General features: G+C 42.2%; 1 protein-coding gene across 1 annotated transcript; it reads right to left on the bottom strand.

Moving 5' to 3' along the window:
* Positions 1 to 23,387: 23,387 nt before the first annotated feature.
* FOXB1 (forkhead box B1) lies at positions 23,388 to 24,352 on the bottom strand. Its single transcript, XM_034784200.1, has one exon. It carries the CDS (start codon positions 24,348 to 24,350, stop codon positions 23,388 to 23,390), a length of 963 nt encoding a protein of 320 aa, XP_034640091.1. The 5' UTR covers positions 24,351 to 24,352.
* Between the last annotated feature and the right edge of the window lie 428 nt (positions 24,353 to 24,780).

Consider the following 24,780-nt stretch of genomic DNA (forward strand, 5'->3'; position numbering starts at 1 on the left):
CCGTTCTGTCCATGCTGGAGATCTTTTGCGATCCTGGGACTTCATCATGGTTACCTGTGCTGATGAGCTCTGCGTGGTCACCTGTGCTCTCCACGCTGGGCAAACAGGAAATGAAATTCAAAAGTTCACGGGGCTTTTCCTGTCTACCTGGTCAGTGCATCTGAGTTGAGAGTGCTGTCCAGAGCGGTCACATTGGAGCAGTCTGGGATAGCTCCCGGAGGCCAATAACGTCGAATTCCATCCACACTACCCCAAATCCGACCCAGAAAGGCCGATTTTAGCGCTAATCCCCTCGTCGGAGGTGGAGTAAAGAAACCGGTTCTAAGGGCCCGTTAAGTCGAAAGAAAGGGCTTCGTCGTGTGGACGTGTCCAGGCTTAATTCGATTTAACCCTGCTAAAGTTGACCTAAACTCGTAGTGTAGACCAGGGCCTAGACTATTCATTGCGCTACCAGGACAAAGTCCTTTCATGTTAACAGCTTCTTTGATTGTCCTAGAGCTTCTCCTAGAAATAGGGTGTGTGATATTTGAGACAGTCTCTGTTAGCAATTGGCTGATTCAGTACATGCTGAGGATTAGTTATATGTCGAGTAAGTCAGTCAGCGTTCATACATTGTATGTAGAAAGATTCCCCAAACAATCATGCAAATTTCTGATATTTCAGTCATGAAAGAGTTAACATTTAAATATTCATGTTTAGGTTTCCGAGTTGAGATCACATTAAGATGCATAGAGCAGTCCACATCCTTTATTTCACCAGGGTCTGATTAAATAAATCCTAGAATACTCAAGGAGCTGACTGAGGTGCTATCTGAGCCATTAGCGATTATCTTTGAAAAGTGATGGAAGTGGGAGAGATTCCAGAGGACTGGAAAAGGGGAAAATATAATGCCAATCTATAAAAAGGGGAAATAAGGACAATCCGGGGAGTTACAGACCAATTAGCTTAACTTTGTATCCAGAAAGATAATGAAGCAAATAATTAAGCAATCAATTTGCGAACATCTTGAAGATAATAAGGTGATAAGTAACAGTCAGCATGGATTTGTCAAGAAAAAATAGTGTCAAACCAACCTACTAGCTTTCTTTGACACGGTAACAAGCATTGTGGATGGGGGAAGCAGTGGATGTGGTATATCTTGACTTTAGTTAGGCTTTTGATACTGGTTTGCATGGCCTTCTCATAAACAAACTAGGGAAATATAATCTAGATGGAGCTACTGTAAGTTGGGTGCATGACTGGTTGGAAAACCATTCCCAAAGAGTAGTTATCAGTGGTTCACAGTCAAGCTGGAAGGGCATATCAAGTGGGGTCCAGCAGTGATCAGTTCTGGGTCTGGTTCTGTTCAATATCTTCATCAATGATTTAGATAATGGCATAAAGAGTACATTTTATCAAGTTTGTGGGCGATATGAAGCTGGGAGTGGTTGCAAGTGCTTTGGAGGTAAGATTAAAATTCAAAATGATCTGGACAAACTGGAGAAATGGTCTGAAGTAAATAGGATAAAATTCAATAAGGACAAATGCAAAGTACTCCACTTAGTAAGGAACAATCAGTTGCACACATACAAAATGGGAAATGACTGCCTAGGAAGGAGTACTGCTGGAAGTGATCTGGGGGTCATAGTGGACCACAAGCTAAATATGAGTCAACAGTGTAACAATGTTGCAGAAAAAACAAACATCATTCTGGGATATAACAGGAGTGTTGTAAGCAAGATATGAGAGAATTCTTCTGCTCTGCTCTGTGCTGTTTAGACCCCAACTGGAGTATTTTGTCTAGTTCTGGGTTCCATATTTCCGAAAAGACGTGGACAAATTGGAGAAAGTCCGGAGGAGAGCAACAAACCTGATTAAAGGTCTAGAAAACATGACCTATGAGGGAAGATTGAAACAAATGGGTTTGTTTAGTCTGGCAAAGAGAAGACTGAGAGGGGACATCACAGTTTTCAAGTACGTAAAAGGTTGTTACAAAGAGGAAGGGGACAAATTGTTTTCATTAACTCCTGAGGATAGGACAAGAAGCAATGGGCTTAAATTGCAGCAAGGGAGGTTTAGGTTGGACATTAGGAAAAACTTCCTGTCAGGGTAGTTAAGCACTAGAATAAATCGGGAGGCTGTGCAATCTCTGTCATTGAATATTTTTAAGAGCAGGTTAGACAAACACCAGGGATGGTCTAGATAATACTTAGACCTACCTTGAGTGCAGGGGAGTGGACTAGATGACCTCTCAATGTCCCTTCCTATCCTATGATTCTATGCTATTGTTTCAGGCTGCTTGCAGCCTTAGGTTCACATTTGCAAGAAGTTACCTTTGTAATTGTATATATTTGTATGGCCCATGTTACTGTAGTGTCTGAGCACTTCCCAGTCTTTAATGCATTTATCCTCACAACACCCCTGTGAGGTAGGGAAGTACTACTATTTTTCAGATGGGGAACTAAGGCACAAGGTCACACAGGAGGTCTGTGGCACCTTACCTACTGCACCATACTTTTTTGTAACCATCATCTCTAGAAACATAAGTTAGCCGGGGGTGGGGGAAAGGAGAGAAATCTTAGATTCTGGAGCATAGTTCTGTGGCAAAGGGTTGCCAAGTGGCAGATGCCATTTGAAATTCTTCAAACACACATTGTGGAATAAACAGGATCCACCCTTCTTAAGATTGATACCCTGGAAGTTGTACACATGAATCAAGTATGTATATGATCCTAAAATGTGTTATATAGTAGCTTAATTTGTTTGGATTTTTTTTTCATATCCATAGAAGTACTAAAACCAGGCAATTCAACTTCAAACATTTCTTATTTGTACTCAGTTTAAACTTGACACTCACGTTTTTTTCCTTCTCTTTCCCAAAGCTCATAATTTAAGGGAAGAGCATCAATAATAAGTACATAAGATGGCAGAACACAAACCCTAAAAGAAATAGCAGGACCTTCTGTCTCTATTTTGTTTTCCTTTATGATATTTTGTTTTATTAATAAGGCTAGATCTAGATTCATGACAAAATAAGAAAGCTATTTCCACTGAAACACACAAGTCTTCGTTAGACATCAAATATAACTAATATTTGGTGTCATAAATATTCAGAACATTTGTGTCATAGACACTTTAGAATCCATTCCAAAGACTTTGGCTATGATTCTCTTATTTATTTTCTTATATCACATTGAACCAGTTGAAGAGGATTTCCCCCCACACTTTCCTTTGTGAAAAATCTACCTAGTTTTGCAGGCAATTTAATCTTTTGAAACCTCTTTTTCTGGCTGTTGGATAAACATGTCCCATAGTGTATTTTACATGGATGCAGAACAATCACCCATCTTCCGGTGCACCCGTGCAAAGTTCACTCCTATTTATCATGTGATTCACTGTGACCACAGGGAATCTTTGTGTGTTGGCTGCCAGTTGGCCAGCACCTGGCATTGAACTCGGACCTCCTGAACTAAAAGCACAAGTCTATACAGCTTGAACTAAAGAGCTAGCCTCTGTAGCTGGGAGCTGCAACAGAGTCCAATCCTTTGTGGATCAGATGCAGATGGGGAGGTGTAACACACACTGACTAAGGGGTTACTTGCGCACCAGTTGTTAAGCTCACATTTCTCTCCTGTTTATCTGAATATTCTCAACTTTCCAGGGGCCGAATGTAGGACACTCTGTGGCCATGTCTACACTTATTGGAGATCAATGTTGCTGTCATCGATGCAGCAGGGGTTGATTTAGTCGGTCTGATGAAGACCCGTAAAAAATAGACTGCAGAGTGCTCTCAGGTTGGCTCTGGTACTCCACCAGAAAGAGAAGAATCATAGAATATTAGGGTTGGAAGAGACCTCAGGAGGTCATCTAGTTCAATCCCCTGCTCAAAGCAGGACCAACACCAACTAAATCAGTGGTTCTCAAACTTTTGTACTGGTGACCACTTTCAAATAGCAAGCCTTTGAGTGTGACCCCCCTCCTTATAAATTAAAAACACTTTTTAATATATTTTACACCATTATAAATGCTGGATGCAAAGGAGGGTTTGGGGTGGAGGCTGACAGCTTGCGACTCCATCATGTAGTAACCTCACGACCCCCTGAGGGGTTCTGATCCCCATTTTGAGAACCCCTGAACTAAATCATCCCAGCCAGGGCTTTGTCAAGCTGGGCCTTAAAAACCTCTGAGGATGGAGATTCCACCACCTCCCTAGGTAACCCATTCCAGTGCTTCACCTCCCTCCTAGTGAAATAGTGTTTCCTAATATCCAACCTAGACTTCCCTCACCGCAACTTGAGACCATTGCTTCTTGTTCTGTCATCTGCCACCACTGAGAACAGCCTAGCTCCATCCTTTTTGGAACCCCCCTTCAGGTAGTTGAAGGCTGCTATCAAATCCCCCCTCACTCTTCTCTTCTGCAGACTAAATAAGCCCAGTTCGCTCAGCCTCTCCTCGTAAATCATGTGCCCCAGCCCCCTAATCATTTTCATTGCCCTCCACTGGACTCTCTCAAATTTTTCCACATCCCTTCTGTAGTGGGGGAACCAAAACTGGATGCAATACTCCAGGTGTGGCCTCATCAGTGCTGAATAGAGGGAAATAATCACTTCCCTGCTGGCAATGTTCCTACTAATACTGCCCAATATGCCGTTGGCCTTCTTGACAACAAGGGCACACTGCTGACTTATATCCAGCTTCTCGTCCATTGTAATACCCAGGTTCTTTTCTGCAGAACTGCTACTTAGCCAGTTGGTCCCAAGCCTGTAGCAGTGCATGGGAACCTCATCAGATTTCTTTTGGCCCAATCCACCAATTTGTCTAGGTCACTCTGGACCCTATTCCTACCCTCTAGCGTATCTACCTTTCCCCCCAGTTTAGTGTCATCTGTGAACTTGCTGAGGGTGCAATCAATCCCATCATCCAGATCATTAATAAAGATGTTGAACAAAACTGGCCCCAGGACTGACCCCTGGGGCACTCCACTTGATACGGGCTGCGAACTAGACATTGAGCCATTGATCACTACCCATTGAGCCTGACAATCTAGCCAGCTTTCTATCCACCTTACAGTCCATTCATCAAATCCATACTTCTTTAACTTGCTGGCAAGAATACTGTGGGAGACCATATCAAAAGCTTTGCTAAAGTCAAGATATTTCACACACACCACTTTTCTCATATCCACAGAGCCAGTTATCTCATCATAGAAGGCAATCAGGTTGGTCAGGCATGACTTTCCCTTGGTGAATCCATGTTGACTATTCCTGATCACCTTCCTCTTCTCCAAGTGCTTCAAAATGGTTTCCTTGAGGACTTGCTCCGTGATTTTGCTGGGGACTGAAATGAGGCTGACCAGTCTGTAGTTCCCCGGGTTCTCTTTCTTCCCTTTTTTAAATACGAGCACTCTATTTGCCTTTTTCCAATTGTCTGGGACCTCCCCCGATCACCACAAATTTTCAAAGATAATGGCCAATGGCTCTGCAATCACATCAGCCAACTCCCTCAGCACTCTTGGATGCATTAGATCTGGCCCCTTGGACTTGTGCATGTCCAGCTTTTCTAAATAGTCCTTAACCTGTTCTTTCACCACTGAGGGCTGCTCACCTCCTCCCCATACTGTGTTGCCCAGTGCAGCAGTCTGGGAGCTGACCTTGTCTGTGAAGACTGAGGCAAAAAAAGCATTGAGTACTTCAGCTTTTTCCACATCATCTGTCACTAGGTTGCCTTCCCCATACAGTAAGGGTCCCACACTTTCCCTGACCACCTTCTTGTTGCTAACATACCTGTAGAAACCCTTCTTGTTACCCTTCACATCCCTGGCTAGCTGCAATTCCAATTATGCCTTGGCCTTCCTGATTACACCCCTGCATTCTCTAGCAATATTTTTATACTCCTCCCTAGTCATCTGTCCAAATTTCCACTTATTGTAAGCTTCTTTTTTGAGTTTAAGCTCACTGAAGATTTCACTGTTAAGCCAAGCTGGTCGCCTGCCATATTTGCTATTCTTTCTGCATATCAGGATGGTTTGTTCTTGCGCCCTCAATAAGTCTTTTTTAAAATACAGCCTTACAGCAAGGTAAGTCGATGGGAGAGCATCTCCCGTTGACGCAGCGCGGTGTAGACACCTCAGTAAGTCGACCTAAGCTACGTCAACTCCAGTTATATTATTCACGTAGATGGAGAAGCGTAACTTAGGTCAACTTACAGCAGTAGTGTAGACAAGGCCTGTGTGACAAAGACCCAAAATGAGGGAGACAAAAAAATTTCACATGGGAATCTTAAACTGCTGTGGGATTTGTTCCTCTTGTGTAACTAACACTTTCTGTAACTGCAGTGTAACAAGATCTCCTCAGACCCTTCCTCTGCCATAGGTTCTCCCCCTTGTGTAAGCCAGCTGGCCAAGTCATTGTGTCAGTATTGCTTTCCTTTCTCCAATGGATGCATTTAGTGTTCTAACACACACACGGTTCAACATCGAACAAGACAGGTAAGCCTCAGAGGGCTTCTGCTGCCTTCACAGCAGGTATCTCCAGCCAAATCTTCTGAGGCAAAGGCTTTATCCTGGCTTACCTGTCTTGATTGATTTTGAGCTGTGTTTGTGTTTGAACACTAACTGCACCCCTTGGAAAAAGCCAGGTCTCTTGCGAGAGTCTCTAATACCCTGTAGCTCTCCCCCATAAGTGTTGTTGGCCTTTATCTGACCAGCTAATTAGTCACAGGTGAGGGCTGAGCCCAGCTCTGTTAAAGGGCCACCTTACCCTGTAACACTTGGGGCCTATCAACACTGCAAGTTATTGCGCTGCAAACCAGGGTATGAAGCTACAGTGCACCAGCTTGCAGCACAGGAACAACCAGTGTGGACACTGCCAAAGTCCCAAAGAGTGGCTTCCAGGACTTTTGCTGTGCTGCAGCAGTGTCCACATGGGATGTTACTGTGCGGCCGGATGGTGTGCTGCAGGTGGACACCCTCGCTTGCAGTGCAATAACTCATGTAGACAAGCTCTCAGTTTCATGATTCTCTGATGTAAACCATTTTCAATTATAAAAGTGAGAGGACAGCAAATTTGTGTGGGATTAAAATGAGTGACTTTCCTCCAAATGAGGGAATTTAGGAGTATGGATGAAGCTATAGTCTGTTGGCCTTACAAAGTCCGCAATAGCTGTGGACGTGCAAAGACAGGATGACGGGGGGGGCGGGGCGATAAGGACTTGGTTTTACACAAAAGCCCAGCTTCATGTTAAATGAGTTGCCGTAACCCATGAGGAATCTTATAGGAGTTAAAGCTGTTTCTTTGTTACCAGCTAGATCTTGAAGAGCTCTGTCTAAATTTAGATAAAAAGAAAAATAGATGAAGAGCTTGAGATGAAAAATGTTGGCAAAGAGTAACTAAAACATAACCCCCCCACACCAAAAAAAAGCTCTGAACACTTTAGGGTTTTTTGGGGGGGGAATTCCATGTTCTTCTCAAAGCCTGTGAAACATCATAGCAGTTGTAAATAGGCCAGTCCCAAAGAGATTGCATGTGCACTAAAAGGAAGGAGATGATTTGCTGCATCATTTTAGTATGTTTGATTTATCACTAACAAATGGAACTTTGACGGTGTCTTTGAACAAAATGATTTCATATGTAGTAAGCCCAAGATTTGGCATCAAAGTCACCCTTCACTTTGTATTACTTACAGTATTTTCACATTGTAAGACCATAGCCAAGTTGTTAGCACTAATGAAAATTCATTTTGTGCTTCCTTGTGAGATGTATTATTAATATGCTATTATTAAAATAGAGAATCCAAAGCAGTTATGACAAAGAATGAACCAGAGAAACAAAACATTTAAAAAAAATCACACCACTGAGATGTGCCCCCCCCCCCCCCCAAAAGTCTATTTTTCCTAAGCATAGGTTTACAAGAATGGCTTACAGGTAGCAATGAGATTGATAAACCCTCCCGGGCTCAGTTTGAATATGCTAACTCTGCTCCCACTGAAATCAATGGGAGTTTTACCATTAAGTTAAATGAGAGTGCAGAGTCAGAACAATGTTGAACAGTTTTGAAGCTCCCACCGGAGATGCTCCTCTAACTTTATCTCAGTTAATGGAACCGTTGAACTTATAAAATTAAGGCCTAATACTGTTCCCACTGAAGACAATGAGAGGTCTCATGCTAACAGAATTTGTCTTCAGTATGTCAGACTTCAGCTGCAGTACTTTGAAAAGAACCTTTACAGCAATATTGTGAGTTGATTTCCAACATTGGGTATAAACCATTACACAGTGAATTTAACAAGCAAAAAATGAGGTTACAGCAGCCAAGGATAAGTCTCTGTCATTTATTTTACACAAACAAGTCATATCTACAGTTGACAACTTTGTATTGGCAATAGCTTGGAGACTTCCAAAGTACAAGTAGGTAGACGTCACCCTTGCCTAGAGATCAGAATCATCTAAGGGGACTCAAAAGTGCAAGTTTATTTGGAAAACAAACAAGCAAAAAAAGGATCCATTTTAAGGCCACATTTTTCAAGCCCAGTTGATTGTGACTAAGTTATGTGCATGATACTTTGTATGCATGTATTGGATATTTGCATGTGTAATTTCACAGCATGCAACAGTATACATGCACCTCTGTTTGACAGTCTTGTCCTGCATGACTTGAAACAAGCCCACATTCTCATGCTCAAGGTAGGAGCTTATGAAGGACTTGAAAGTTTTGCTAAGCAGTTTACTGTTTGCTCAACCCACCTATTTCTGGTCAAAATGGCCGTTTTGGGGAGTCGCCTCCACACAATCAATGTGGGTCAGCAACAGACAGCTCTGACTATGTGGACCTTTTGGAGGATGAGTCAGTTCAGGAAGAATGAAAGAAGATTCATTAGGAGCAAGGATTCCTCATTCTATAACAGAAAGCGAGAAACTATATGCAGTGTAGATACTATGGCAAAATGTGACATGAACAGTGGAGAGTGCTCCGTGGCCCAGATTAGTATCCTGATCCTTATGTATTCTTTCTAGGAAACAAAGTTTCAGGTCAGTTACCTTCAAGTCTTCCTATTGGAAGAGGTGGGGTTGCATAGTTTGCCCCTCCCCTTCCAGATAAGAGGCCGGGGACTTTGACCTCAGGTGTCCTGTGATCGCCAGGGAAATCCCACAGGTCTCAGACACCACCATGGGGCTGGGGCTTTTGCACATCTCGGTAGGACCCCCTAGAGCCCTTAGGGGTGTTCCCAAAGCAGAAGAGGAAGCCTTTGGACAGGAGAAAGGTTAGCATGTACTGCTGTATCCTCAAAAGCTTGGAGTGGAAACTGTGCAGCAGATAGTGCTCATCCTCTTCTATTGGTGTCCTCTGCTCAGCCATGCCACCTCCATAAGTACAAACCCCTGCTCCAAGACAATGGGATCAGAGGAGCTGATTTGGACTCAGGAATGGAGGAATACCTACTGGCACTAACCCAAGACTATTCCCTTGAGAGGTGTTTCTTTGCTTTAAAAAAAAAAATCCAAGCCTGACTGTGAAACAGTCTCTTATTTTCTGGCCTATTTATGTCATAGGATCTTACAGAAAAGAAGAGAACCTCAGAGACATTTCTAATATTTTGAGAACAAGAAAACAGCCCTTTAAGACCCATGTATGGCCCTTAACACACAAATCAAGAGGCATGTATGTCTCTTGTTTTTTTTCCCCCCCGTAGTAATGTTTTGGGGAGGGCATTTGATCTAGCAGTTCAGTCAGTCTGAGAGCTCGGACCAGTTCTTTTTCACTTTTGAGATGTATTTTGTTTTATAATTCATATCTGAGACCAGTTAGGAAGAAAACACTGTTCTGTGATGTGCAATTCAGAGACTTAAATCACAGCTGGAGAAAGCTGACCGCGGTTTGACTGCCACAGGTGGAACGGGTTTTGCTTTCTGAGCTGGGCTGGATTATGACATTCTAAGGCCCTAAGCTATGTCAAGAGACCCCCCTAACATAAAAAAATATGTATTATTTTCACAGAAAGGACATTGAATATATAAACACAAAAGCTTTATATTTGCATATATAGAAAGGCAAAGTTGTGAAAATAGAATAATAATCTAACTAAAACATGTCTTGTAATATGCCTGTTTGCATTCTAAAATAGTTTCAAATTAACATTTTCATCTATGATTTCTTAATTAGTAGATATGAAAACTTTATATCTACAGCAACACAAAAGCAGTTAGTTACACAGACCAGTTTACTTAATGGAAGCAGTACAACCTGCAGTATGTCTGTTTGCACATCACATTAATTTTAACACTGAAATTTAAAAGATTTTCTTTTGTGATTTTTGGAGAGCAAAGTCATTGATGATGTCCTCAAATGATAAACTACAGCGTTTAACACTTTCAGTGCACAGAATACTTAGGGTAGATAGCTTTTCTTGCAGCATTTTCTAGGTAGACATCACTCTTTGTGTTCACTTCTCTATCCTCTGCCTCCCCCAGGACCAATAATAAATCTTGAGTAAACACCTCAGACCCAGAGTGACAACAGGCAATATGTGCAGTGCGAAAGAGAATTTACCAGAAAAAAGTCTGGTAATCTCTATTCAGGCATTGAGAAAGTGAGAAAAACTAGCCTATATTCATGCAAATATAATGAATGTTATAGGCTTTAATAGCCTAAACATCATATATGCACATAGTTTGAAATAACTTGCTCACCAAGTACTCAGAATATTTAGAAATATATGTATATCTTCCTTCACTTCTCTAAATACCCTCCATTTATCCTTTCGTCAGCACTCTCTGATATTTACTGTGAAGGTTCCCGAAACTGACGGAGGGAAGCCAATACAAATTTATCCTCCTCAAGATCCACTTGACCCAAGTCCATAAGACAATCACCTGCAAACTCAATCACGTGAAGCATGGTTAGCGCATGAACCGGAAAGCGGCGTGCGCACTAAAATACACAATTGTACGTATGTACAGATCAAAAGAAGAAGAACACACTAACACTTAAGAAAATGAAGAAAAACAGGACCAAAGGCACTATACAACTAAATGTGCTGGACTATAAACCAAAGATGGCGGCCTTCCATCTATTACCAGCCAAGGGGGACGCTATACATGACATCACTCGTACCACGAGTCCGATACAAGTATGAGGTTGGTAGGATTACTTCACGACACTGTCATCTCCGACCTACATTTTTCCCAAGTTTTATCGGCAGTGAGATTATTTATTTAAATAAGTTATGAAGGCACAATCAGAATTTTACCAGTAGTAGCTGGCCAACAAAACGCTGCATTAGGAGACTGATAGCAGACTTACTCATAGAAATACTAATTTTACAAGTGCAATTATCTTTTTTTCTCAGTCCTGACCTCCCACCTGTCAATAATGAATAATTAGTGAAGGGTAAGGTGGCATAAGGGTATTTCCGTAGCCAGATATGTATATTTTTGTCATATTTGAACAAAAAAGTCTATATTTAGAGAGACTCTTTTTCCCCATATCTCCTTTATCAATCATTTCAAATTTTATCAAAATCGGAGTCAGTTTTTCTTTTTTTAGAGGCCCCTCATATTGCGAGGTGCTCAGATGTAGCTTAGTTATTTTATGCCTTAATCCAGCCCTGTTTCCAAGAGTGCCTCCATCTGAACATTCAATAAATGCCTTTGGTGATTCCTCTGTGATGACTGATCTCAAGTTCATGGAAGCATTTCAGAGTAACTTGGGCCTGACAGATTTAGTAAAACACAGGCAAAGATAGTGGATGTTTTCTGGTTTTAAAAAAACGAATCCTCAAACGCAGGGCTGTGGCAGCAGAGCCTGGTGATGTGAATATATCTAGACAAAATGGATACATAAAGGCATGCATGGTCAAAACCAATATACGGCAGTGGGATTTTCAATATCCTAAAACAACTTACAGGCAATGCAGTGAACAGCTATTGGTCTTCATTCAACCCCCACAGGTGCAAAGTGCAGCAAGATAGCTGTGCCACTGGAGGGATTCACCCCAGGGGACAGCAGATGGGGGTAATACTGCTTCTTAGGTAGGGCTGTTGGAGGAGGAGAAGGGCCACTTTATGCTCCATCCAGGTCTCCCTATGATGCTGATGCAGTGAATAAGTTCATTTCCTCCATGGTCTGGTTCTGCCCCCTCCCTAGCGGGCCGTACCCACTTTCCAGGCTGTGTTGTCCAGCTCTGACCATACTCCGGCAGAACAGGAGTTTCTGAGCCATTTGTCCAGCCCTACTTTCTGCCTGCTGGGGGTAGAATGGGGATGGGATGTGCTCAGTCTCACTGTATCTGATTCAGAACAGGCTGAGCATAGCCTACCCTAAGAATCCTTCACTGGCCTGTTATTACTGATGCTGCCTGCAAATGATTGCTTGCTCCCACCCATGTGATTCCTGCTCCCAAGGCCAGCTCTATACTAGAGAAGATTTGTCGGTATATGTCAAAGCTATAAAGGGAAGGGTAACAGCTCTTCTGTGTACAGTACTATAAAATCCCTTCTGGCCAGAGACTCCAAAATCCTTTTACCTGTAAAGGGTTAAGAAGCTCAGGTAACCTGGCTGACACCTGACCAAGGGACCAATAAGGGGACAAGATACTTTCAAATCTTGGGGGTGGGGGGAGAAGGCTTTTGTTTGTGCTCTTTGTTTGGGAAGTTGTTTGCTCTTGGGACTAAGAGGGACCAGACATCAATCCAGGCTCTCCACATCTTTCTGAACAAGTCTCTCATATTTCAAACTTGTAAGTAAAAAGCCAGGCAAGGTGTGTTAGTTTACCTTTGTTTTCTCAACTTGTAAATGTACCTTTTACTAGGGTGTTTACCTCTGTTTGCTGTAACTTTGAACCTAAGGCTAGAGGGGCGTCCTCTTTAAGTTTGATTACCCTGTAAAGTTATTTTCCATCCTGATTTTACAGAGATGATTTTTACCTTTTCTTTAATTAAAAGCCTTCTTTTTAAGGATCTGATTGATTTTCCTTGTTTTTAGATCCAAGGGGGTTGGATCTTGATCCACCAGGAGTTGGTGGAAGGGAGGAGGGGAAATGGTTAATTTCTCCTTGTTTTAAGATCCAAGGGGTTTGGATCTGTATTCACCAGGGAATTGGTGAAGAGTCTCTCAAGGCTACCATGGGAAGGGAATTAGCATCGAGAGTGGTGGCAGCGGACCAGATCTAAGCTGGTAGTTAAGCTTAGAAGTTTCATGCAGGCCCCCACATTTGTATCCTAAAGTTCAAAGTGGGGAAGCAGCCTTGACAGTATAGCTATACAGCTATAGGCAAACCCTTCTAGTGAAGATGCATCTTTTGCCGGTATAGTTTATATTTGTTCCCCAAGCTATACCAGAGAAGCACTTTCCTGCCTGTATAACTGCACCTGCACTTGCCAGTATAGAATGTGGAATAAATCCACACACCCTGACCTAATTGTTCTACTGGCAAAAGTTTCTAGCATGGATCAGGTCTAAGATTGTCAGGTTTAATGTCATTAACCTACCTCTGCTTTAGGAGCTTGTCACCACCTCTGCTGCCTGCTCTCTGTGCCCATTATCACAAAGACATTGATTTCAGAAGAAAAACAGCCCCAATATTGCCAGCTCTTGTGATTTTTATTGCAAGTCTCACAATATTTGATGTTTTACTTAGAACTCCTAGAGATGCATAAGGAATCTTATGGTGGTTGGTTTTTTTTGTTTTAAGAGTAAGTTTCTAGACATCATGGTTACAGGGAAATGCTTGAAAACCTGACCCAAGTATGGAACTTTTTCAAGTATGCCTCAGTAAATATAGGCCAAGCTATCTTACTATTTTGAGAATAGTCTTAGTAACAATACGTATTGAAACCATATTAGCATATTTCATTGATTGCCCAACTGAGGAACTCAGCCATGTTAAAAATGGTGACAGTGGACCTCGTGCTCTTTCTTCCTCTATATCGTTATTCATTATGGCGTTTTTATATCTTCGTATAAAGCATCTGAAACCCATTACTGTCCAGTACAGAGTACTGGGTTAGATGAACTATTGGTCAAGTGTGACAATTCCTGAATGACTGAAAATGGCCTGTGTGTCACTCTGTGGAGTGGCTCGCGACTATGAGTGCCAACCTCAGGGTTTACTGTCAAGAAGCAGGGCAGAGACCCCAAACTGGTTTCATGTTCTATAATTAGATTTCACCAACTCAGAAACAAGTGTTAACTCTTAAAGCACTATAGCGATCTTACCATGGAGTCACAAACCATTCTCTTGGGCATTCCAGTCTATCTTACCATGCAGGCAAGGTGAACTTAGTGAGAGATGGCTGCTTTACACCAAACATCACAACAATATTCAAGTTACTCCTAGTCCCAAAGCTTGTAGTCAATCCTAGAGTAAACTATCTAAGGATATATTAACTAAGAAAAGAAATGAGTTATTACAAGGTAAAAGAAGGCAAGTATATATAAACAAATGAGTTACAGTGTATGGTTCCAAAAGATGACAGAGTTGTACTAATCTGTCAGCTCTGAATGTCTTGTAGGGCTAACCCAGCTTGACCCTGGGGATCTCTGCTTCTGTTTTGTAGCTCTGGCCCTGGGAGAGTCCAAACAGCAAAAGAGATGGAAAATTTTCTTGTCAGCTATTTTTATTTCCTTCTTTCGGAATTCAAGCTGATGGGACGAGCCCTTTTGCACATAGCCTCTTCATGGGGGTAAAGGGCAATTAACAAAGTCTTTGTATTGTGATGTCCCACAATGGCTCATTTAGTTTTGCTAGGCCTTCTTGATGGGCAGAAATGATCCCTCCTGATTTGGTTCCCAGTTTCAGAGCAAACATTATTTACAGTTACAAAGCAAAAACTTAATTATTACCATACAGCAGGTAATAAAGAAATTATAAGTGAGATTAATGCAGGCAGCAATTTACAAGCATTTCATAATGTCTAAACACTAAACACATGGTTATAAGTCCAATACCTATTTTAACCAAACTAACACACAGGTGAAACAGACTAGTTTCCAGCAATGAATTTGTCAGTGATCAGCTGAGGCCTAAAGTTTTGGAAAGAGCTGGCGCCTGGTCTGCCAACGTTACACCCTGTTGTTTAAAACAACAACATGTCTTCCATTAAGCTTACAATAGGCGGCACCACTTGTGCCCAGTTAATTCCAGACAAATCATATCTCCTCCTCAGAGGCTCCAGACATGGCTCAAAATGTGAGAAGAGCCATGGCTTTGGCTCAAGCTTGGATCCAGTTATATTTATTTGTTTAATTTATTTAAATATACAAACTTTCAATAAGTGTCCATTCCAAACTGTGGGCACCTTTACATCTGTTATGGGGGGGAGGGATAGCTCAGTGGTTTGAGCATTGGCCTGCTAAACCCAGGGTTGAGAGTTCAATCCTTGAGGGGGCCACTTAGGGATCTGGGGCAAAATCAGTACTTGGTCCTGCTAGTGAAGGCAGGGGGCTGGACCTTTCAAGGTCCCTTCCAGTTCTAGGAGATAGGATATCTCCATTAATTTATTTATATTCACATTCCATGGCCCACACTATTAGTCTTCATCAACAGAGGTAAAAATCAAGTACCATCCTCTCCATACCAGGCATCATTATTCCAAAACCCCCTCTCCTGCTCCCCTCCCCTGAAAGAAAATCCTCAGCCCAATCATTGTTAAGGGTTAGATACTTGGCTAGACCAAAGTGCACAGGACACAAGTTAGGGGTGGGGAGGACTCAATGATGTCTTCTTGTACTTCACTTTTGTGCTTACCTACTCGAGCTCTGTGTGCAAGGCCAGTGCCCCCAACTTCCTCATGTTAGAGCAGCCTTAGGACTGCTCTGAATAATGGTGTGTAGTAAGGGCCAAAGACAGCCTAACTCACAGGGACAGACCACAGAATCCATGTTTATGCAGATCTCCTGGTTCCAACACCTTGCATAGGTGGCTGTGGCTGCCCTTCCAGTCTAATGGTTGGGAAAACATTCTCAAGGGTCTGTGCAGTAGTTTTGTTCACCGGCCCTAAGCTGAGAGAAGGGGGTAGATTTCACCTCCCAACTCCTCAATTATCTGCCGCATAGAACCTGAATAGTTGGCTTTACATGAAGGAGAAACTTCACAGGCATGCCAAGGCCAGAAAAGGAAAAAGTGTGAGAGGAGTCAGGAAGAAACCAAATTGTAATTTATTATGAGGTAATGCGGCACTGACCAGCATTCACTAGGTATCAGCAGAAATATGTGGCAAAATACAGAGGGGTTTGCAGCTCTCTGATACAGGTGCCATCAGCAAATGGGGTTGGCATGTGACCTACACCTCTCTGAAAATCTTGCTGAACACTTCTATATGCCATGATCCCTTGCTACAGAATCTACCATTGTGTGGTAGTGGGATGCTTCCCATTTTGCCCAGGCCTTTGTTCATGACTGAAGGGCATGCTGTGGAGTAACTTGCCTGAAGCTCACTTTTCTATCGCATTTTGGAGGTTCTTGCGGGGGGGGGGGGGGGGGGGGGTGTGCACCTTTTTTCTAAGTAGATGAGCATCTGACCCAAAGTTTGGACATTTACCCCATTTTTACCTGTAGGAAGCTTGTGATTCATACAGTGTTAGCTGAAACTACAATGGCCAAATTGTTTAGCAAAATTGTACTATCATGCACTGCTTTGCAACTGAGCTATTATAAAGCATCAGGTCCTTCCCTTGCTTACAAGGAATCCCTTTGATGCCAGTGGAGCTGCTCAGTTGAGCAGGTTTTGGTCCAAAGTTTCAAGGTTATTATTATGTTAGGTTCCAAATTTGTTATCTTAATTAAAAAATAAAGTGGCAAAAGGTCTGATTACATTGAAGACATTGGGAGTTTGCTGCTGACATCACTGGGAGCAGGAGAAGGCCCCTGCATTCTGTTGAAGCTAAGTGCATAGAATGCAAAATCAAGCCCTATATAAATGTGGTTGGTTTTGATTGCATAATTAGAAAAAAAATGCATGTAAGTTAATATTTACAAATAAGACCAGTGTTGTTGCTGTCTGTCATCATTTTAGTTGTGGGGAGTTAACATGCTTACAGTTCTCCTGCAATGTAAAATTACTCTTGGCTGTAATGTCTCTCTAAGGAGCTGCTCTAATTAATGCAAAATACTCTAGTTACGACTTAATAAATACTGAGGCTCTTCTAAATGGCACAAAATTAAGATCCTTTATTTAGCAGTGCCTATAGATGAGGACATGGTTAACCTTTCAAACACTTGAGCATTCTCTGGCAATGGCATGTGTTATAGAGATGGTGTGAGAGAAAGAGATAACATCTGGTCTTGGGTGTCAATATTTTGCAGATCAGACCAGAATTCCATTCATGTTCTATGGTTAGTAAAGCTACCAGCAAAGGAAACAGTGCAGAAAATAAACAAATTTAAGAGAAAACTGTGCTGCAAAACAAGAAGCAAAATCCCAAGAATCAAATTTTAGACTCTTGTGGTCTGAGTTTTACTCCTCTGAAAACTGCAACTGCAGCAGTTTTGTTTTGTTAGCTGAGTTTTTATTATGTACCAACTAAGAAAATCAAAATATTAGTGAAAAATTATTTAATAATATTAGTACCTCCTTTTTTGGCCCTCTCAATGGAGTTTATAGAGATGTGGCCTTTAGTGAGAGAATTTCTAGTTAGAACTTAAAGAGCTCAAAGTACATAGCTGTATCTCATAATGGTTGGAGATTAATTCAATATTCTATCAGACTTTTAATGGTATCATCCCTCTGTTTGTATAAGAAACAAGAGAATACAGTTCAGAAAGTATAAAATAAATCAATGATTTCCTGTATTTGAGTTTAATATTCCCTTGTGACATACATTGCAAACACACAGATAACCAATATAAATCCAGAAAAAGTACCAAAACCATCCAACCTCTGGTCATACAAGTTGAATTTTAATTCTATCTTTGAAACAAAATGCACCTGCAGTCAGTTAAATTCTAAAGTGCTTTGCTGTACTTTTCCACAGACTGCGTTACAGGTATATGACAATTATGGACTGTAATGCATGCTTCAGGACTGGCTTCTCTAGGGTGCTAAACAATGCAAACATTTTCCTTACAAACTCCTGCTAGGACAGCTATATGAATAATGTGGGTGAACCTAAAAACCAGTTGCACTGGTGTGAATCAGGAGTAATGTAAAGACAGTGATAAGTTATCCTCTTGTAAATCCAGAATAAGTCAGATCACAGTCAGACCCCTGAGTATTTGTTCGCTTGCTTTCTTGTGTAAGAGGTGGCTTTCATGCAACAGTTTCCAAATCTGAGTTTTAACTTGATGAATGAAGAGGCAGTGAGGGATGAACTATCCTCAGCCAAGTAAAGCAGCAGTCCTGAGATTTGCAGCTATAGAATTGAACTATTGCCCATGGAATATATGTCCTCATGGAACTGCTATATTTCTCAGGATGCATGTAATCAGCTTTCGACCAGAAGCTGATTCTCCCCCCACCACCACCAATCCCTTCCTCTTTTAAACACAAGTAATATTTCCAAAACTGTATGATAGCTCAGCATGATAAATCCTGCTTGTAAACCCTGAGCCTTTTTCCCAAACCGGCGTGCCAGTGCAACTTGCACTGTAGTGCAAACAGACCCCCCCCCCCCAAAAAAAGAGAGAGAGCGAGAGGAAGGTAAAATGAATTTAAATTCCAAAGGGGTTTCAGAGCTGGTTTCCTAGTCCCCGAGTCAGCTATGTGTTTGTGAAAATTCAGCCTTTTTGTCTCTTAGAAAAAAAGGGCTAAATCTACATCGGTGGCCCAGTCTAGGTTTGCTATTCTTTGCATTTTCTATTCAAGTGAATGAGAGTGAATGAAGTGGCCTGGGACCCTTTATTTGATCTACTCAATTGCATAAAGTGACAGAATTCTAATATATTTGTTTAATGCTCTTCAATGGGGCTTTCACTTGCTAGCTTGCAAATGAAGCCTCGATCTGCAAAGTTTTGTCCTTTTTCTTTCTCCCTTTTTTTTTTAGCAGGGGGACATATTTCATAACTTGGGCCATGGTGTGAAGTGATCTCGAGAGGAGTTTTAGACTCGAAAAGTGGGAAATAAAGAAACAGATGTGAAGTTATTGTAAATTCCTATCGTGGGCTCTGGGGCTATTGTAAACCCACTGCAGGCGGTCCAAAGCCTCTCTTTTTCATGCTATAATTGAAACATATTAATTAGATAATTTGTTGTTAGTTTAAAAGAAACAAATACAGCCCCTCCAAGGCTTCACAGCCTGGATTCTTTTTTGCTTTTTTTTTTTAAATCCACCAAGTGACAATTATATTAAGATTTAAAGATAATTCTGCACAGAAATTTACAAAGATCTAAAGCTCCCGTTCTGTGCTAAGGAGCACTTAAAAAAAAAAGAGGGTGGGGGGTGCTTGTAAAATCCCCTTATAGGGATCGCTTTGAGCTTCTTTTCACGCTACCTGGCAAGATTGCTCAAGACACGACCAGAGGCCATACTTAAAAACTGTGGAAAGAAAATAAATATTCTTTAGTGTCAGAAGGATCCGGGCTCCTTTCAATAGGGTGACTCGATCCTATTGGGTTGGAGTCTGCTCTCACAGCGGACAAAAATAAAATATACCGACTAGAATGTATCCAGACCTTTTGCATTGAAATGAAGCAAAAATCCGAGTGGCCAAGCACGACTGGGTTTTTACTGGCTTGCCTTACACTCTGGAGTTGGAATACACTCTCCTAGTTAAAAAGAAAAAAAAGAAAAAAAAAAAAAAGGCTGTCTGAAATTCCGTGTCACTTACATCAAAATACACTTAGTTTAAAATTTATCAGTGGCCAAAAATAATTGCAAAGCACCCTTGAGTAAGGTCTCCAAACAAGACTCCAGCTCGGGAACCTGTGGTGTGTGTTTCATTTTTCCCCATTGTTGTCTTTTGCTGTTTTATTTCAGATCTGAGTTTATTGACTTTGGACTTGAGCCATTAGCGATTTAACAAGACAAAGCAGTAAATTCATAGGACGCTCTGAATTGCTTATTTGTTGGCATACCTTTGAGATAAGCATCTAAACCTTTACCAAGGAAAGAGCAAAAAGAATGCCTTGTGAGTTTCCTATTAAAATTTAAATCGTCAGCACCCATTATGGTTTCTTTCTGGTAGCTTAATATGAAAGACGGTGCTGGACATTGCCAAGAAAACCGTGCATGTGGCAAAATGTAGTGATTGTTTACAGATGTAACAATTGCATTGAATAACATGATTAGACAAGAAAGAAAAATGATTTTAAAGGGTTTTTTTTTGCGATTCCTTTTCTAGTAGGGATTATATGGAAAACAGAATCATTTTTAAAGGTGTAACTTCTGTATGGTTTAAAATTACCCTGCAAGTGTAACTAGCTGCAGTCCCATCTTCTCAGTTGAGTTCAGATTTCATCTCTGATGATTTTTTTTTAACTGTTGGATTTTTTTTTAAGAACTCGTAGGAAAATGTAGGTCATCGCTTGTTTAGGAAAAGTTTGTCGAGTTTTGTGTCCATTGATCTGGTGATAAGTTTTGAATGCTTTCTTTAGCTGATCGTGTTGATATAATCGTGGGTTGGACTTGATGAATGAGTTCAGTTGTCCCCCATCTGACAAGCTTTAGCAGCTTCATGCATTTTAATCAGCCCAATGATTCATGTATTTTCCACCTTTTTTTTTTTTTCCTGTGTGTGGGATCCGTTCTTAAAAAAAAAAAAAAAAAAAGTCGCAAGTGGATTAATTATACTCTACGTTAACCTTAAACGTTTGTCAAGTACCTTACTATATGTCTTTAAGGGAGATAGGGTTGTCACTATCTCTCATATGTCTACATCTATAGACCCATAGAAATGTACCTCTTTAAAACCATTTACAATGTATTCTTGCATCCTGTAGGTTCATTAGAATACAATGTCGGTTCTCTTTTTAATAAGTATTTAAGTATCTCATTGTAATGTAACTACATTATTTGAACGGTCTCGCATCTGAAAGGCTAACACACTAGTTTTATTAGATTATCTCATGAATTTGAATCATGGATTCTCAATAATTTTGTAGAATCCTTGCAAAATCCTAAAAATAAATTAAGAAAAGCACTGGAAACTCTGAAATCCAGATTTCAATGTAGTTTACCTTAATTTTCTTTGTATAAAATAATTATCTGATGATTATAAAAGATAAAGAATAATACTGTATGTTACCGTTTGTAATCTAGGTGTTTTTTTAATGTTTAGTTAATATAGATTAAGAAAGAACAAGAGCTGACAATTAAAATACTTTTAAGAGGTTTAACTCAAAGATAAAATAGAATGCAATGTTTTATATTAAGGTTTGGCAATATTTGATCTGCCTCTTGCATTACAAAATTCTAATGCTTCTAGTCTTAAAAAGACATTCAGTCCTTTAAAGATGTTTTTAAGTCTGAGTTGCAATCTAGTATTTCAAAGGCTCGTTTATTGTTATAGTTATTCAAGAAAAAGTATTTATGCGTGTGTATTGTGTGCGTGCATACACACACACACAAATATATAGTTAGTATATAGGTATATAATGCACACACATATATAGGTATGAAAAGTGCACATATGTGTATGTGTACACACGTTATATATATTACATATGTTATATATACTAATGTAGTCTATGAACTGTAGCTTGATTTCCATTTGGTAGTCATGTGAGAATGACCATCTTACGTAGAAAGCTACTGTATTTTATTAAACAATTATATTTATAGATAATTCTCTTCCTCCTATGAAAAATGTATGTAGATAATCTAAAAATTGAAATATTGTATTTCCCCCTAAATTAATATTCTTATTTTCCTGGTACAAACTCTTCAAATAGACGAATAAGAAAGTAAATCTGAATTTACATATTTTAATGAGAAAATAGTATTTGGACGACTAGGTTCATAATTTAACATAGACACTTTCTTTTTCTTTCTTTTTTTTTACTTTTGTCTTAAAACACGCATGCTGGTAACAAGAACATCAATATTTAAATGTCATGCTCATTCTGTACAAGGGAAAGAGTTAAAAAGGAATTTCTTTACAGCTGCGCTGAACACTACAACGTTTTGTTTTTGTCTTAACTTAAGCAGTTCACAACAGTTCGGTTTCCAGCAAACTACCTAAAACTAGAAAGGAATATAGCAAACAAAAGTGCATGTTACACATTTGATAATCATTCCTATTCACAGACATTTACAGTGTTCCCCAGTCCGCGCTCAGCTTGTCTGAAAAGTTCCAACAGAAAACAGGAATACCTCCCATAGTCTGAACCTGTTGTGGTACTTCCCTACACTTCACCAGTGACTTGAGCAGCTTTACATAAGCTACCTTAGGTTGTCTGCTTGGTAGTGGATTTTTTTTAAATTATTTTCTTAAATCATAAATAAATAGCTTTTAAAAAATCGAAGTAATCAGAAGGTTAACAGACAAATTAACTCCCCCTCCCCTTCCACCTGAAAATTAAACAACCACATGACAACAGGTACTGCAAAAGAGGACCTCATTTGATTCACAGGACAGATTGAAGTTCAGTATTTACATTAGAGCAGGAGTTTTGTAAACAATATACGTTTTCAGTGTGAACGGATGTCTTGCCATTTGCATGGTTTCCTGTCCTTTTGTACTTAATACACATTATTGTATACAAATCTATATCCACTGTGTAACTTCCCCAAAACAAACTATTCGGAAGCCAATGGAACTTTTCAGCCATAGGATGGTAACTGGCTGGCTCTCAAGTTATGGGGACCTGTTTAATACTTTTATTGTAGTGCTGTGATATGTATGGAGATGAGATAGATAGATAGATCTATAATAGTACATGTTTCATTTTAAAAAGTAATTCACCAGGGGTTCGTGTAGATCCCGCAATCTTTAAACTGTGTGTAAAAAAATAAATTTGAAACGAAACTTAAGCGTTTCCAAAATCCAGCTGATTTGTCACTTGGAAACTGGAAACATTAATTGTTTTCACGAAGCCATCTGCAACCACTTCAAACTGTTGATGGTTTTAAAGACAGGTCGGGTGGAAGAACGTTGCTCTTCCCAGACAAAGGAAGGGAAACGGGCAAAGTGTGACAGGGTTGTCTAACTCTCCAGCACTCATTTCGGGGGGAGGAAGGTGCCTTAAGTACCTTTGGAAACTTAGTGATGCAAATGGCACTTTATACACACACGGGGTGGGGGGGGGGCTAGACACTTTTCGAGTGTTTAAAACTAAGTTAAGGAACAACCCCCAAACCGACAGGGGCTCGAGCCATTAAACAAGGCTACGCCAGAAAGGCAAAGCGAAGACCGCTCACAGGAATAGCAAACCTCAAGTGTTCCCGCCGGGAGTTTTCTCTCCTCTCGAGGAGCAAGAAAACGCCGAGGAAAGTTGGGAGCGAGCCGCGGGCGGAGTGTCCAGGCCGGGCTGGCCGTGTCAGTGCACGGCTACCGAGTGCAGGGCCGAGGCGGGGCTGGTCAGGGTCTCGCTGGGCGTCGCGGGGCTGCTTTGGCTGGTGGCTGTCTGGGACGAGGTCGGGCTGAGTGAGGGGGGCGAGTTCGAGAGGATGGTGGGGATGGGCGCTGGCAGGGCCGGCAGGGCCGGCACCGCCGCCGGGGTGGGTTTGATGGGCACCGGGATGGCTGGCAAAGTCTGGCCCCCGTGGCACAGGGGCTTGAGGGGGACCCCGTAGGCACTGTAATCGCTGCTGGCCATGGAGATGGGGGTGGCCGTGTCTATCATGCCGGGGCTGTACATGTGGGGCCAGCCGGTGCCAATGGAGCTGCCCACCGTAGTCAACTGGTTGGGGAGCGGGTAGGCGGCCGGCATGGGCTGCATGGCGGAGAAGGCCAGCCCGCCCGGCATCTTGTACTCGCGGGCGATGATGTTCTCGATGGCGAAGGGGTGCTTGAAGCTGGAGGGCTGGGAGACCCCCAGGCTGTAGCCGGACATCTGCGGCAGGTGGGTGCCGCCGGCCGCCAGGGCGCTGAGCCGCAGCTTGGCCTGCTGCTGCAGGTACTGGGCGGCGTCCGCGGGCTTGCTGGGGGCCAGGTGGTCGGACTTGAGCACCTTGAAGCGCTTGCGGCGCCGCAAGAAGCTGCCGTTCTCGAACATGTCCCCGCAGCTCGGGTGCAGCGCCCAGAAGCTGCCCTTGCCCGGCTGGTCGGGCCGGCGCGGGATCTTGATGAAGCAGTCGTTGAAGGAGAGGTTGTGGCGCAGGGAGTTCTGCCAGCGCTGCGTGTTCTCCCGGTAGTAGGGGAAGCGGTCCATGATGAACTTGTAGATCTCGCTCAGGGGCAGCATCTTCTCCGGCGAGCTCTGGATGGCCATGGCCGTCAGCGAGATGTAGGAGTAGGGCGGCTTCTGGTCGCTGTACGTGTTCTTGCCCGGGCGAGGCATCTTCGCTGGGGACCCGCCGAGATCTGCGGAGGGGCGAGCGGGGTAAGGCAGGGGGCAGGCGGGCTACGCTTTAAAGCTGGCCTGGGTGTGTGTGTGTGTGTGTGTGTGTGTGTGTGTGTGTGTGTGTGCGGGGGGAGAAGGGAGGGGAAGGGCAGGCGTGTGAGGCACTAATAAGAGACAGATCGGAGTTGATCTCTCAGGGGTAAAAACACCCAAACCCCTCCAGCCCCCGGAGGGAAAGCGATCCGCCCCTCTCCCGAGCTAGCCACCGCGCTCAGCCGCCAAGTTACTTCAGCTGTTTCTCTGCCGGCTGGGGACCCCCTTGCAGCAGGGCAGAGAAAGGCTGGGGACCCCACCGCCCGGCGCAGGGCAGGGAAGGGGCTGGGAGGGGACCCCCCTAGAGCAGGGCAGAGAAGGGGCTGGGAGGGGA

Source organism: Trachemys scripta, chromosome 10 (assembly GCF_013100865.1).
Source record: "Trachemys scripta elegans isolate TJP31775 chromosome 10, CAS_Tse_1.0, whole genome shotgun sequence".
In the NCBI taxonomy this organism is placed as follows: Eukaryota; Metazoa; Chordata; order Testudines; family Emydidae; genus Trachemys; species Trachemys scripta.

Coding starts and splice junctions, on each gene's coding strand:
- FOXB1 (XM_034784200.1), bottom strand. CDS start 24,350: ATGCCTCGCCCGGGCAAGAACACGTACAGCGACCAGAAGCCGCCCTAC.